Raw genomic sequence first — 15,196 nt, 5'->3', positions numbered from 1 at the left:
ATCCGCTTCCCATTGCGGTAATGCAGTGAGAGCGAGGGTAGTAGATCCAGCATATAAGGTAGTGTACTCCTTCAATCCTTGTGCATTGTGTGCTGTAAAAGTGCAAATAGGAGTGGTACAAGAGAAGACTTGATCCAGTCAAGCTCCTACTACTAGGTCGTACTAATACACGTACTCCCGAGACTATCGTCGTCATCCTCTGATCCTTATCGGCCCTATCCCACGCCAAAAGTTGGACGCCACCAGTTTTTAACGGCAGTCCTGTCCTACTACTTGCAGGCTCCACCGATTTTTTTAGTTCATCTTCCTACTTCCCTTTTTTCCACCTTATTTTTCTTCTTTGATCTGCACATATCCCTCTGCTTAGTTGTATATTGCATCTACCTCTTGTATTTTTGCTTGTTGCTGTCACTGACCTCATTCATTCCTGGGAGTGACACAATTCTTCCGGGACTCACTTCCACTCCCATTGTCTCCGAGTGTACCGACTGTGATCGCGCAAGGCCCCTCACACAATTCTTCATTCTCTCCCATAATAAGTGCAGATATGTCTGGCCGCCGTCAGTCACTGATTTGAGTCGATCTCGGGCCTTTCCTCTCCTCCCCATCCGAATACTCAGCTCCCGCGTTGATCGTTTGCGGAGCCTGCGGAGAAGCTCGTGGCAACCCCCCTGAAGGAGATCTAGATCTCTCTTCACAAATCATCTATCCAATCGACTCCCGTCACGCTGCTCTGATTTTCCAGCGCAACAATGCTCACCTTCAGAAAGTCGCTAATTGCGGCCGTCGTCCTGATCGCCTTTGTCGTCCTCCTTCGATCCGCACATTCCTCCCCTTCCGCCGAAACCCCCGTTCTCAACACGGAAGAGACTGTCTACGACGTCAGTCAAGCAGAAGACGAACAGCCTACAGGTCAAAAACAGATTATACAACAGCAGCCGCTGAAGCCACCGCCCACCGCTCCCTTGCGCGAACGACTCCGTTACCAATTCCCATACGACCTCGAAAGCAGATTCCCCGCGTACATCTGGCAGACATGGAAGTACACCCCTGCATCCATGTGGTTTGCCGAAGACCTACGCCCGGCTGAAGCGAGTTGGACAGAATTACACCCGGGGTTTGTCCATGAAGTCATTCCGGACGACACTCAGCGGCATCTCGTGAAGTACCTCTACGGCTCGGTCCCGGAGGTGTTCGAGGCATACGAGTCGATGCCCTTGCCTGTCTTGAAGGCGGATTTCTTTCGGTACTTGATTCTGCTGGCCCGTGGAGGCATCTACAGTGACATCGACACCTACGCGCTCAAACCCGCCTCCGACTGGCTGCCTGTGGAGCTGGATCTGGCGACGGTCGGTTTCGTGGTCGGAATAGAGGCCGACCCCGACCGGCCTGATTGGCACGACTGGTATTCGCGCCGGATCCAATTCTGCCAGTGGACCATCCAGTCGAAGCCTGGGCATCCGATCCTCCGCGATATCGTCGCATACATCACTGAGGAGGCGCTGCGAATGAAGAAAAAGGGGGTCCTCAAGGAAGGGAAGATGGACAAGACTATCGTCGAGTTCACTGGACCCGCTGCCTGGACGGACGCGGTTTTTAGATATTTCAACGATCCGGAGTACTTCAGCATCGAACCAGGGTCGACTCACAACGTCACGTACGAGGATTTCACCAACCAGCGGGACTTTAAAAAGGTCGGTGACGTCGTGGTTCTACCCATTACCAGTTTTAGTCCGGGCGTTAATCAGATGGGAGCGGGCGATCTGGATGACCCCATGGCGTTTGTCAAACACGATTTTAGTGGTACGTACTTCCTCACATGTTGCTGCGCTGGAGACAAACTTGACTGACTTTATTCATCAGGGTCATGGAAGACAGACCCATCTCTCTAAAGATCGCTCGCGTGGCATCGTCATGCCATTTGTTACAACGACCCCTGCCTGAGACCTGTCAGGCCTGTGGACAGGCAGAACTCTACATCCCGGCTCCTGGACCCGAGCGAAGCTCGTACAGAAGCCCCAGGAAGCCTAGTCGTCCTGCTCGGGTCGGTATCACTTCGGTACCTACCACGACTCGAGTCCAACCGCACATATCTGAACACAGTGCTTTCCATCAATAGCACGTTAATGAGCCCACTCTCTATGACAACTTGTCATCCAAGAACTCTCAATCCGGCACAGTTGTCGAATCTTATCATTTCGGATGCATGCGTATCTACACTTGGAAGTCTCTTTAACACACTACAGATTCGAACTAGAGCTGTGGCATGTGCTTCTGCAGCCAAGTTCGACCCACAGCGCTACCTGTCACTATTACCCGGCCACATATGCGTGTCATCCAGGACAAGGATAAGAGCGGAAGTATTCGGTGACACTCACCTCATCATATTTAATTCGACTCGACGATCGCATGGCATTGACTACCAGCGATCCATTCCGGTCAGCAAGCTTTTTGCTTGATTGGTCCTCTATTATTCATGAACAATGCATACGTTGCATATACAGCATATTGAATAGACTATATAATCAGAAGAATGAACTAATTGTCCTTATACTCCTGCTGTGCATTCAATCGTAGGGATTATTAGAGGGATGGTTGCATGTACAAGACGCTGCAACTAGAGGTAGCTATATATCCGACCGCCCATTTTATGTGAATCCTTCACGCCCCTTGCCTTCATAGGCCCATGGGTATTATATTCAGAAACCAGGAGACTTAGGCCAGATGATGTGACAGATAGACATGCAAGCGAGTTGACAAAAGCCCCAATGAGAGACATGAGATACATATTATATAGACAGAAATGGTAGATTGCATTATACATCATGACACATGCAGAGAAGAAAAAGAAAAAGACGGATTTTGTCGTCGGCAATACTCTCGACATATCGATCGAGAAATGAAGACAGCATTGCTCTGTCTCTGTATACTATATAGTTGTATGGATTGGTGGGCGGCTGCAGGCCTTATGAACTGTGGTTACAGAAACGATAATACAAATTTTCGTAACGTCGTGGCAGGAGCGTTCCGTATCAGCGTAGATTGTCGTGGCAGACATCCGGACTTTACAATGACTCTCATGTTGAATGCGTATCAGGGTTGTGAAGAGACCGGTATCGCGAGTTGAGATCCCAGCCTTAAAAGTCGCTGAACAAAGCTTCGTACTTTTTCTTCATGTCGTCGGTATACATGGTCTGACCCCTCACGTCTGCGTCGGGATAGTCCTCGAAGTTTCCGGTATCTGCGGGATGGTCAACTCGCGGGATGATGGGCCCTTTCATGCGCCGGTGGAACAAGTCATCCCAATTGATGTCCTCAAAGAACGGATGCGCTTTGACTCTCGCAGAGCCACCTGATATGTGTCCAAGCCGCTCACTTGGATTGGTCTTGCAAAGACATGATATGATGTTCTGGGCTGCGGGCGACATGTTCGGAGGAAAACGCAAGCGGCCCTCAACGATCTGTTCGTAGATGCGCATCGGGTTCTGATCCCAGAACGGGGGCTGCCCTACCAGAAACTCGTAGATGAGGATCCCGAGAGCCCACCAGTCCACTGCGAGGCCATGCCCGCTGTTGTGGATCACCTCGGGAGCGAGGTATTCCGGAGTGCCGCATAACGTGTATGTCTCGCGATCGTTGATCTGCTTCGCGAACCCGAAGTCGACGAGCTTAATATGCCCGTCAGCATCCAAGAGTATGTTTTCTGGCTTCAGATCACGGTAAACGACACCCTCAACGTCATGAAGGTACTCGATCGTTAGCGTGATCTCGGCGGCATAGAATCTCGAGGTGTTTTCGTTGAATCGTCGCGCACGTCGAAGATAGCTGAAGATCTCGCCTCCGGGGCAGTAGTCCAGCTAGGTAGGAAGAAGGTCAGACGTGGATACCAATAGAATACGACGGCGACGAGGTCCAGCAGAAGGCAGGGCATGGGAAGGTTCGTTCTTCACAAGACGCGGTGGCTTGCATACCAGCATATATAGGCTCTGCTCATCGGAAAATGTCGCGATCAAAGTCGTGATAAAAGGGTAGCCGGCAACCGCAGCAAGTGCTTTTCGCTCATTGCGCACATGCTCTACTTGCTTCAACTTGATCACTGTAGTCCCAGAGTCGCTCGCCAGTCAGCCCGGTCAAAGATGCGGATAGAAGCTTTCACATGCATCCTCACCATCTGCCTTGCGTAAAACCTTTAGCGCGTACACATTGTCTCGTCGGATTGTTTCATCTTTGAACTTCGCCAGCCACACTCGTGCAAAGGTACCTAGACGCCCCCCCCAGCGGTGTCAACATCGCGCACTGCACACCTCGCCACTTGTGTCGAGACTTACCAGTGCCGAGTGTTTTGATGAGCACAAAATCACTAACACGAAGGCTCTGAGTCGATATCCCCAGCTGCTTCTCCTCCGGCCGATCTTTGATGACAAAAGGATTCACTGATCTCTGATGAGGGGGTCGGATAGAAGCAACCATCTGCTTTTCTCTTTCATGAACGTTTTCCAAAGGAGCGTCCACCCTCCTGGATGAGGGAGAGGAGCTCTGAACCTCACTATGTGTCGAAGGTTCGGCCTTTCCTGTAGCCATTGGGATGGCAAGAGATCATGTCTCGAGGACAGCGGGGAATGGATGTGGGGGAGAAAAAGAGCGCCGCAGGAGCAATTGATTGTGACGAATTGCAATTTCGAGGGCTACTGGGAGAAGCAGGCAGAAATGGGAAGATCAATCATTAAATGACCTGTGAAAATGCTAGATAAATCAAGGGAAGCCTTGATCAATCCTTCATGGGAGATGGACAAGAGCTTTTGCTGAAGTTCGTTTTTTTCTGGCCCCGGAGTCAAGTAGCCATGGTCCAGGGCGGCGTTACGGAGCACAGATGCTCTGACGTTACCGACTGGCGGGGCAGCCTGTCAACGACTCGGCATACATATACCACTAGCGTGATCGGTCAGATACCGGTTGGAGTGCATGCTTTCTGACTACATTCGATGCTATTTTTGAATATCCGATGAATTTTTGAGGCCAAACGTATAAGTGTGAGATCAAGATCTTCATGTCCAGGACTGTGGAGCAAACGCTAATACAAAAAGGCCCTGAGAAGTCATACGGATAAGCTTCCAGAATATAACACGCGCAGAAATCGTCCCTTGACAGGAGGAGACACCGGTTGCGCCTTTAGCATGGCCGAGAAACCCATGCATTTGGCCACGCAGTTATATATCACCAGGAGGCACCAACGCTATTATGCACGTCGATCTAGACGCACTCCGAGTTGCAAGCACATCATCGAGGATTCGGTGTGAAGCTCAGAGAAGGAGAAGGGTTTATTTGCTCTTCGAGTTGAGGATGAGACCGACAATTAGGCTGCCAGCAGTTAGCACTGATATGTCTTCGTTGCCAATTGGCGGGAAGACAAACCCATAAAGACCGAGAACTTCGCCAAAAATGAGGATAAGAATCATCCCGACATAGACTCGGGATTGCTGCATGTAAGCACGAACACCCTCAAGCAGATGTTAGCATCGAAGTCAGATAAAAGCATTGTCGCCAAGTTGCTCACCGCATCACCAACGATGCCAATGGTATATCCGGCGGCCACGCCCGCGAGGCCAACCGATAATCCGGATGCAAGGTGCATGAATCCACTAATCGCGGCCATCAATAACAAAATCACCAATTTGGGTCCGATGTTGCGCGACCTACGTGTACAAGCTCATGTTCTGTGTTGGAGGCGGTGCCATGTCTCCTGCGATGAGAACTGCAATGACCAACCCGTAGACTGCGATGATACCAGACATGACGACTGGAATCAAGGACTATGCGAAGCAATTAGAAGGCTTACTTGAAAATAATCATCTGAAACTCGCTGGGTGAAAATTGCCGAACCTTCATGATCAAATCCGGTCTAAACGTTCCTACACCAGAGATACCGATACCAGATTTTGCCGTTCCATATGCCGCTCCCATTGCTGTAGCATTGTGAGTCTCTCATCTCATTTTTTACCACTTCGCAAACGATCGAATTAAGACGTACACCCGAAGATCATCTTCGAGAGGTTGTTAGTACAGCGTAGAGTAACGATTCGTAGTTATGGTGAACCCACTGCAGATGCGATTCCCGCCTGCAATCTCCAGTCAGCAGATGTTTCTATCACACCACAAAGATTAATATTGGAGGACTTACAAAGGAGAAAAATGGCGCGAATTTGGGAGCCAGCTCGCTTTCCGCCATTTTGAGTATCTTTTGTGATGACGAACCGTCCGAACAGAGTGGAAAGGGGCAAAGAAAACGGGACTAAGGTTGAGCTGAGCTCAAGAGTCGGTGACAAAGAAGTATGCGACCAGAAACAAGAGCAAACAGAGTAGTTAGTCCGATATGTACTCCTTAGGCAAGTGACGACCAACAGTAAGTCGTAGTATCGAACTTATCTCTCAGTAGACCGAGGGTTGACCAAGTTGTTCGCTGCGGGCGACCGTAGTTACCAGTATCGCCGCAGAGCCACCGCCCGAGCTTAGCCACTCCGGGTAAAGGCCGACATGTGCCTGTTCCCTCAACCCAACTAACATTGAACCCCCCCGTGCTTTTCCATCTCGAGACGGCCCCGTTCTTCATCCACCTCCCCGTCGTCAATAATACATTGCTTTGTCATATCTCTTGGTTATTATAGTTAGTTGCTTATCGATCTACGACGGCACACACTGCGACGACCTCTTGCCTCCTCCTCCTCCTCTTCTTTTACTACGTCTCCTCCCCTAACACCTTCGCCCCTCCTGTCTCACGCATTCCTACTTGCTATCCCGAGATCCCCTCCGGTTTCTGGCCTAGTGTTTCTTGAATTTTGCAGCCCCAGGAGTCTGCTCACATCGATAGATCGGCCAGTCCGAGAGAGAATGCTGAGGTTATGAATAGCGGGGGCTCTGGCTTGCGGTTGCGCTCAAGGCTTCTAGCGCATTTCGATCGTTAACACATCGCTCAAGACCTTTTCCAGGCTCGAATTTGTGACAGGGCCAACTCGGACTGAGGAATGAGAGTGCAGGGGAATTCTTGTGTCAAGACTTTTCCTCCCTCTCTTGTTTGCTTTTATTTCCGCTCTCGTTTTTGCTTGGCCTGTGAACTGTCGCTTGTGGAGTAATCCACGACATCGGTTCTCGACCTCCCCACGACTTAAACGATCATCTCGCGACGCTTTGAACGTTTTATACGACCACTTCTGGATCACCGTGCCGAACTACCTCTTCTGTCTGGCTCATCGCCATAGCCGGACACTTTCAAAGGTAGAAGCAGAGAACAACATAAAAGGATAGGATGGCCGATCTCGGTGGCCAACAGGGCCGGAACTACCGGCCTTATGGACATGCCTCCTCTTTCCAGCGCGATGCTGCATTTTCAGAGATATTCGGCGGGGCACCGCCACCTGGACGCTCTCAGACAATGACCTCGCAGACGCCTCAGTTTTCGCAGGATCGCGCCCACACAATGTCATCGCATGTGCCACATCCTCAAATGCAAAGGCCGCCCCCGCAGCCGGCTCGTCAGGGGCCGAATGGCTACACACCGGCAGCTCCGAACGGACACTATCAAGCATACCCCGGGCCCGCAGCTATGGCTCCTCAACAATCTTCCCACAATCCTCCGCGACCATATCCTGGGCGTTATGTCTATCCTCAGCCCCAACGGTTAGATTCGAGACCCACTCCTGGCCCACAGTATCCAGATGCCAAGGGATACAGTCGGGCTATGCCTCCTCCCGCTCTGAATTCAGATGCATACAGATCAAGGTCAATGGCGCGAATGGGTGGCCCGCAGATGTATCAGCAGCCGCCACCCAGCAGTTTCAATCACACTTCTGCAAGCGCTTTTCGTCAACAACCATATAGCTCGACAACTCCAGTAACTGATCAAGGACGTGTTGTGCCGGTGAGGCATGCGAATGAACGCGCAATGTCACTGACATCTTACTCCATGGATCGCGACCATTCTCACACCACGCAGACGGGCCGGGTAATCCCGACAAGGAGGCAGCCATCTGGTCCAAGTCAACCCCCGACGAATCAGTTTGAAGATGAGCCTACGAGCGCTCATAGTGCAAACGGGAGACCGCGACCGCCAAGTGACGGATCGACAAATTCCCGCGCTATGTCTATGGCGTCGACCATCGTGCCGGATCGAACCATGAGTATGCAGAGCCAGATGACGCACAGACCCAGCAATCAGAGCACGTTAGTTTCCAACAATTCCCGCCGGAGCAAGGTCCCACTGGTGTATCCCGCCCTACTCTCACGGGTCGCTGATGTCTTTCGCGAGAGAATTCCGCTGGGAGAACGACAGAAGAACGGCTTGTCTTATCAAAATGCGTTTTCTGGTGCGGAGGCTGTGGACCTTATTACTCACATAATTAAGACAAATGATCGAAATCTTGCTCTTCTTCTGGGGCGAGCGCTCGATGCGCAGAAGTTTTTTCACGATGTGACGTACGATCATCGACTTCGAGACGCTCCTGGGGAAATTTATCAATTCAAGGAAACCATGGGAGAAGAGGCGCCAAGTTCCGAGGTCAACGGAGTTTTCACGCTTTTGACAGAATGTTACTCGCCCACCTGCACGCGCGATAGTTTATGCTATTCTATTGCGTGTCCAAGAAGACTGGAACAACAGGCAAGATTGAATCTCAAGCCGCAACCAGGTCTACGGACGTCCGCCTCGAAGGGCAGCCTTCACGGCGATGACGATAATGATAATCAGAAACTCTGGATTAATATGGTTCCCAAGGAAGTTTCTGACAGTATCGACGATCGCGAAAAGAAGCGCCAGGAAATCATTTTCGAGATCATGTACACAGAACGTGACTTTGTCAAGGATCTGGAATACCTGAGAGATTTCTGGATGAGACCTTTGCGTTCGGCCGGCAACGCAAACCTATCCCCCATCCCGGAGCATCGGCGTGAGAAATTCATTCGAACAGTGTTCGGCAATTGCTTGGAAGTTCTGAAAGTTAATGGCGCTTTGTGTGAAGCCCTCAACTCCAGGCAGAAGGAAAGTCATGTGGTGAAGACTGTTGGTGACATATTCCTCCAGCATGTACCCAACTTTGACCCTTTCATCAAGTATGGTGCCAACCAGCTCTATGGTAAATATGAGTTTGAGAAGGAGAAGGCATCAAACCCTGCTTTTGCAAGATTTGTCGAAGAGACTGAACGGCTCAAGGAGTCGCGGAAGTTGGAATTAAACGGTTACTTAACCAAGCCCACCACTCGTCTGGCAAGGTATCCGTTGCTTCTTGAACAGGTTCTGAAAAACACGAAGGATGATAATCCAGACAAAGAAGATATTCCCAAAGCCATCAAGCTCATTAAAGATTTCTTGTCGCGTGTCAACACCGAGAGCGGAAGGGCTGAGAACCATTTCAACCTCGTGCAGCTGAACTCAGCCCTGAAGTTTAACCCCGGCGATTACGTGGACCTGAAGTTGACTGAGGAGAATCGTCAAATGCTCACTAAGATGGCGTTCAGGAAGGCTCCAACAGATAGTTCCGAAGTAACTGCGTATCTCTTCGACCATGCAGTATTGCTCGTGAGGATTAAAGTCGTCAACAAGCGCGAGGAGTATCGTGTCTATCGGAAGCCAATTCCTCTCGAACTCTTGGTTATCGCCCAGATGGACGAAGTGATTCCCAAGGTTGGAATCCCCAAGAGACCGTCGTCCAGTTTGCTCTCCAACAAGCCTGCCGCCAATCCTCCCAGCACGAAAGACGGGTTGCCCATTACCTTTCGGCATCTAGGCAAGGGTGGCTACGAGCAGACTCTTTATGCCACATCGCCAACACAAAGAAGGAAATTCATCGAGATGGTGGAAGAGCAACAAAGGAAGCTCAGAGAGCGGAACAGTAACTTCTACAACAAGACGGTTTTGTGTTCGAATTTTTTCACGTCTGCAAACCGGGTGAATTGCCTTGTCCCTGTTGGTACGGTTTCCTATCCCCTTGCGCACTAGCTTTTGTGCAGATCTTGCTAACGTTTCTGGCAGATGGTGGTAGGAAATTGGTCTATGGTACTGATAGTGGCATTTTCATCTCGGAGCGTTGGCCCAAAGATAAGTCTGCCAAGCCGAGACGGGTGCTCGATGCTAGCCAGGTCACTCAAATCGACACCTTGGAGGAGTACCAACTACTTCTGGTCCTAGCGAACAAGACACTCTCGTCCTATCCGATGGAGGCGCTCGAGCTCGCGGAGGGTCAAAATTCAGTGGCAAAGCGACCGAAGAAGATTCAAGGTCACGCGAACTTTTTCAAAGCGGGGATTGGGCTTGGACGCCATTTGGTGTGCTCTGTCAAGACGTCCGCTCTGTCATCGACTATCAAAGTTTACGAGCCCATGGACAACCTGGCAAAGGGCAAGAAGAAATCTGCCGTGAGCAAGATGTTCCAGAGCGGTCAGGACACTTTGAAGCCCTTCAAGGTTTGGATATTCTGCCACACTATTGCACTTGGGCTTTTGAACTCATTACTTTGCTTTAGGAATATTACATACCGGCCGAGTCATCGTCCATCCATTTCCTTCGCTCAACTCTTTGTGTTGGATGTGCTCGTGGTTTTGAGGTAGTCAGTCTTGAGACTACTGAGACGCAGTCCCTTCTGGATCAGGCGGATACCTCGCTTGATTTCGTCGCACGCAAGGAGAACGTGAAGCCGATTCATATTGAGCGAATGAACGGCGAGTTTTTGCTCAACTACAGCGACTTCTCGTTCTTCGTGAACCGAAACGGGTGGCGAGCTCGCCCGGATTGGAAGATCTCATGGGAGGGCAACCCCAATGCATTTGCCCTATCATACCCTTATATCCTTGCCTTCGAGCCAAATTTCATCGAAATCAGGCACATAGAGACGAGTGAGCTGATACATATCATGACTGGAAAGAACATTCGCATGTTGCATTCTTCCACGAGAGAGGTGTGTTCATATTTTAAACATTTTCATCCGATTGAATGGATTGCTAATACCATCTCAGATTTTGTACGCCTACGAAGACGAAGGAGGCGAGGATGTGGTAGCCAGTCTGGATTTCTGGAACAAGCCCCAACAACACTAAGCCATTTGAATGGCTGGTGCAATCAAAAGAAAGCCTTTGTCCTTTGATGCCATTTCGTGTTTCTGTTTTCCCGTAGAAAGTCGTCTTATCATACACGAGGCATTTGACTCTTGCTTTTTCAGCCGCTGTTGCCCTCGGATTTTTCAAGGAATATCGCACAGCTCTCAGACCTTAATCTTTTGTGTTGTGGATTTGATCATCTGATCTGTGTCAGATCAGCACATGCTTACTTCCCCTGTGTACAATGAAGCGCAAATACCACTTGCTTTTTTGTCCCTTCGAATTTCTCCCTTTTTCTGCCTCTTTTTTTACTTCACCTGTTTTCGGTTCCTTTCCCCATTGCTCTTATACTCTTCCATCTTCTTTTTCACTACATATAAATTCTCCCGCTTCTTCTGCGATTCCGGTTGTCTTCCTACAACCTTGATGTCACGTCTCGAGAATCTTAGCTGAATTTAATCGCAGGGAAAGCTGGCGCTGATCCCCCGATTCACCAAATAACAATCGTCCCAATCGATCACCAGCCTCCTTTTCTTGGCCTTTTCATGCTGGCAGGAATGGTTCGGCCTTGTGGAAATCTTGACAAGTAGAAAAGACGGGCGCACGGGTTGCGGACCAAACTACGCGGGAAATAGTAGAGAATGTACTTTTCTTCCTCATATACTACTATTCAACTTGAACATAGAATGATAGTAGAGACAAGACGTAAGCCACGAGAGAACGCAAAAGATGAAACGACAACAGAGGGAATCTTGCGGCGCTGCTGAGATGGGACAGGTGTCGGTTGACAAAAAGACAAAGGAGAAGGGAAAACTGAGCAAAGAAAGGTATTGGAGTCAGCGTTACAAGCAGCAACTGTAAAAGATTAGAAAAAGCTATTCCGGACACCGGGCATTGCAACATGGATTCTGAAGATCGGCGAAATCTCCAGTGGAATGAGAAGAAGAAATATAAAGGCCCGAGGTAAATAAGAGAAAAACAAATGCCAGGAGCAACAGCCAGATACCGTCCCTTGTTTCCAATACCGCTCTATCAAATAGAGGAATGGTGTCGGTCATCGAGAAATGAAGCGCTGCATTTTCCCTGGTCCTCCCTCGCAAGACAAAGCTATTAACGTGAATAGACGGTCAATATCAACCCCATGAACAGTTACGATCCGCTGTGCCACAAGTTCCATTAAGTCAGCACAGACGGTTCGAGCCCGCAAAACTGTGTGCCGCTTTGACAGAACAGCCTTCAAGAATGGAAAAAAAAAAAGAATCTAAGCATCTCCGTTGGCAGCCTCGGGCTGAAGGGCCATATGGCTCTGGCTGGCCTCACGTGCCATGCGGGCTTCGATCTCCCTGAGTTGGCTTTCGCGGGCCAACAATTCCTGGCGCTTCTCGGCGATTTCACGCTGCACCTTGAGTTCAATCTCGCGAAGTTTCTCCTCCTCGCGACGGAGTTGCTCTTCCTTGAGGCGGACCGATTGAGATGCAAGGTCTTCGGGGTTCATAGAGGAATCGTGACCACTGTAACTGAGAGTCAGTATCATGTAGAAAAATTAAATCAAAACTAAAAGATGTGTGGGGCAACATACGAGGCAGCACCGTCCACGCTCTTGCTCAGCTTCTCGGTACGGTAGTTCTCGTAGAGGAAGTCGTGGGTGATCTCCTTCAAATCTGCGAGATGGCTGTGAAGCAGGGCGCTTCTGATAGCCAAGAAGTCGGAATGTCTGGGATTTTCAACCTCCACAACACCCCAGGGGTACTGCCGGGCTCGCACTTTCCGTCCATCAATCTCAACGAAATCTTCAGAGCCGACAATGGCGAATGGCATAAGCCCACGCAGCTCAGCGTTCTCTTCGACTGTATCTTCGTCATCCTCCTCAATGTCGTAGGGGAAGTTGTACACAGGGATGCGGTAGTGCTCAATATCCTCCATGATGAGCTTCTTGGACTCGGCGAGTTCGGCAGGGGTGAGGGAATCGGCTTTTCCGATAACAGGGATGACGTTGACACGAGGAGAAAGACGCTTCATCAGTTCGATATCCAACTCACGCAAGCCGTGACCTGTGGGTGTGATAAAGTAGAGGAGGACGTGGACACGGTTGTCCCTGAAGCGAGGGTTACGCTTGATTCGCGATTCTTCGGCAAGAATATCATCATATTGGCGTTCAAGGTATCCGACGATTTCACCGAAGCTGAAGGACAGTTAGTCTTGGGGCGCAGGTGCGGAACTGATTTGTACATGCCTGGCTTCATTGTCAATCTGGTCACCAAAACCGGGGGTATCAACGATGGTCAGGGAAATTCGGGTGCCTTCGTCGTCTAATTCGAGTTCTTTGAATTGTGAAATGAGCGCCGTTTCTCCTTCTAGGTAAGCAATGATGGTAACTTACCAACTGTGACTGGCTTGATACGGACACCTTCCTCAATGTGAGCGCTGGCAGCGTCGTCGGCGTCCTTGCTCTCGAGGACTTTCTTTCCGCAAAGGGTGTTGACAAAGGTTGTACGTCCTGTGCAAAGAAGATACTAGGTCAGGATGTGAAACAATGGCCTAGTAGACGACTTCGAAACATACCGGTTCCGCTAGCACCACAGACCATCAAGCAGAACTGGATACCCTTCTTGACATTTTTCTTGCGTCGAATCTTATGTGGAATGTCAGATTACGATCATCATAGCAAGGCAACAGAGACACATGTGTATGAATCGTAGTAATTGAACCCCAATCGGAACAATTGTGCGGCATGGAAGAAGAAGTGGCGGGATTGTATCCCTCAGCAGAGAGGCCAGAAAGGGGAAGCAAACAACATACCGCGTTGAGAGCCGACGACATGGTGGGCTAAGGGACAAGGGAGGGAATTCGAGAACAAAGACAGAGTCCAGATGAGATCGAAAAAAAAGAGGGGGGAAAGCGAATGGCAGGCTCCAAAGACTGGGAATATGAAGCCAAAGTAGGGGACCGGGGAAGTTAGTGAGGTAAAGATGGATGGATGGATGCTGTTGTGTCTCTCCTGAGATTGAATGGAGTGAGCAACAGACCAGTTGGAGACTGGCTGTGCCTAAGGTAGTTTAGGGGGGGAAGGTCCAGGTACTGTATCATTGTTTCCATGGTACGCAAATACAGGGGATCTTACAGTATGTTACGCACCTGTCCATTTCAATCACAGCCAGAAAGCTCAAGCAGGTCTCCCCTCACAGTACCTTATTGTTTTACTCTTACCTCGACTGGTAATATACTATGCCTATCCTGGTTTCTGCTTCTCCAGCTCAGTAGGTAGGTAGTTGATGAGAATGATGGGGATAAGTACCTAGGTAGTCTCTTTCTCTGCAGCTAGAGCCTTTTGCACAGTACCTAAGCCAATGCCTCTGAAATCACATTTTTATTATCTATCTAGATCATGTTCAAGAGCTACCTAGGTAATGCGCCAAAATCTGAAGGTGTTCAGAGATTCAATAATTCAGGGGTTGACACTTACTGCAGTGGTGGGTCTCTCTGGCTTTATGCAGCGTATACTCCGTACGGAGTAGTAATTTATTGTATCACCTTAAGATCTCGATGTTTTTGCCTGAGGCAAATAAGGCACCATGCTGAGCTTGAAGACAATGGATGCCTCATTAATGACTGGTCATAAATCGAAGTAGCTAAGGTACCTTATATAGGTACAGAACCAAGTTCTGAATCCATTCAAGGGTTTCTGCCAACAGAAGCTCTCCGATAGTGGCTCAACTGTCCGAACAATCTTTATCCATTCTCAGAACAAGCAGTCAAAGGAGATCATGGACGCATTTTGAAGGATTCCCAGCAAAGCATCATCTTTTCTCCTCCTGGTTCGTATGGGCAGAATGTCGAAAATTTCTAGAGGTACCTAGCCCTAGACTTGTAAGTTGTGTTGAGTTCTCAATTGGAAAAGCCAATAAAGTATGTCGACTGCTCATGCATGAGAGGCGTTAATACCTGCGGTGCTCGTTGAAAGCTTCATTATCTAACCTATTGATGAAACCAGCTCCACACTGCATGTATTATCCAAGAACTGGCATAAAAGATTTCTGTTCTCACTGACAGTCGCTTAAGTGCATGCTCCAAATTTGATCAAGAGCATCCATTCCAGGTTGATAGCAGTGCAGTTCAT

The 15,196-nt window shown here is 49.5% G+C and overlaps 5 protein-coding genes across 5 annotated transcripts; 2 read left to right on the top strand and 3 right to left on the bottom strand.

Annotated features, from left to right (window-relative positions):
• Positions 1-752: 752 nt before the first annotated feature.
• CDV56_107488 (glycosyltransferase family 32 protein) lies at positions 753-1,892 on the top strand (the record flags this gene model as incomplete). Its single annotated transcript, XM_026761107.1, has 2 exons — positions 753-1,803; positions 1,864-1,892. The coding sequence occupies 2 exons, from the start codon at positions 753-755 to the stop codon at positions 1,890-1,892; spliced, it is 1,080 nt and encodes a 359-aa protein (XP_026617330.1).
• Positions 1,893-3,137: 1,245 nt separating this feature from the next.
• Positions 3,138-4,581, bottom strand: CDV56_107374 (cAMP-dependent protein kinase; the record flags this gene model as incomplete). The annotated part of the gene is made up of 4 exons (XM_026760993.1): positions 3,138-3,857; positions 3,972-4,096; positions 4,169-4,261; positions 4,329-4,581. 4 exons carry the CDS (start codon positions 4,579-4,581, stop codon positions 3,138-3,140), a joined length of 1,191 nt encoding a protein of 396 aa, XP_026617329.1.
• Positions 4,582-5,318: 737 nt separating this feature from the next.
• On the bottom strand, positions 5,319-6,041 carry VMA11 (v-type proton ATPase 16 kDa proteolipid subunit 2; the record flags this gene model as incomplete). Its single annotated transcript, XM_026760919.1, has 5 exons — positions 5,319-5,498; positions 5,555-5,639; positions 5,698-5,810; positions 5,881-5,963; positions 6,029-6,041. 5 exons carry the CDS (start codon positions 6,039-6,041, stop codon positions 5,319-5,321), a joined length of 474 nt encoding a protein of 157 aa, XP_026617328.1.
• Positions 6,042-7,300: 1,259 nt separating this feature from the next.
• rom2 (putative Rho guanyl nucleotide exchange factor (Rom2)) lies at positions 7,301-11,079 on the top strand (the record flags this gene model as incomplete). The annotated part of the gene is made up of 4 exons (XM_026760689.1): positions 7,301-9,956; positions 10,019-10,449; positions 10,509-10,940; positions 10,999-11,079. 4 exons carry the CDS (start codon positions 7,301-7,303, stop codon positions 11,077-11,079), a joined length of 3,600 nt encoding a protein of 1,199 aa, XP_026617327.1.
• A 1,261-nt stretch (positions 11,080-12,340) lies between these two features.
• Positions 12,341-13,899, bottom strand: aspA (putative septin AspA; the record flags this gene model as incomplete). Its single annotated transcript, XM_026760542.1, has 5 exons — positions 12,341-12,596; positions 12,659-13,261; positions 13,456-13,576; positions 13,642-13,711; positions 13,879-13,899. The coding sequence occupies 5 exons, from the start codon at positions 13,897-13,899 to the stop codon at positions 12,341-12,343; spliced, it is 1,071 nt and encodes a 356-aa protein (XP_026617326.1).
• Positions 13,900-15,196: the final 1,297 nt, after the last annotated feature.

This window comes from Aspergillus thermomutatus (assembly GCF_002237265.1).
Source record: "Aspergillus thermomutatus strain HMR AF 39 chromosome Unknown NODE_25, whole genome shotgun sequence".
NCBI classification, from domain to species: Eukaryota; Fungi; Ascomycota; class Eurotiomycetes; order Eurotiales; family Aspergillaceae; genus Aspergillus; species Aspergillus thermomutatus.
The sequence above is the reverse complement of the archived record's forward strand: the minus strand, read 5'-3'. Positions and strand labels throughout refer to the sequence as shown.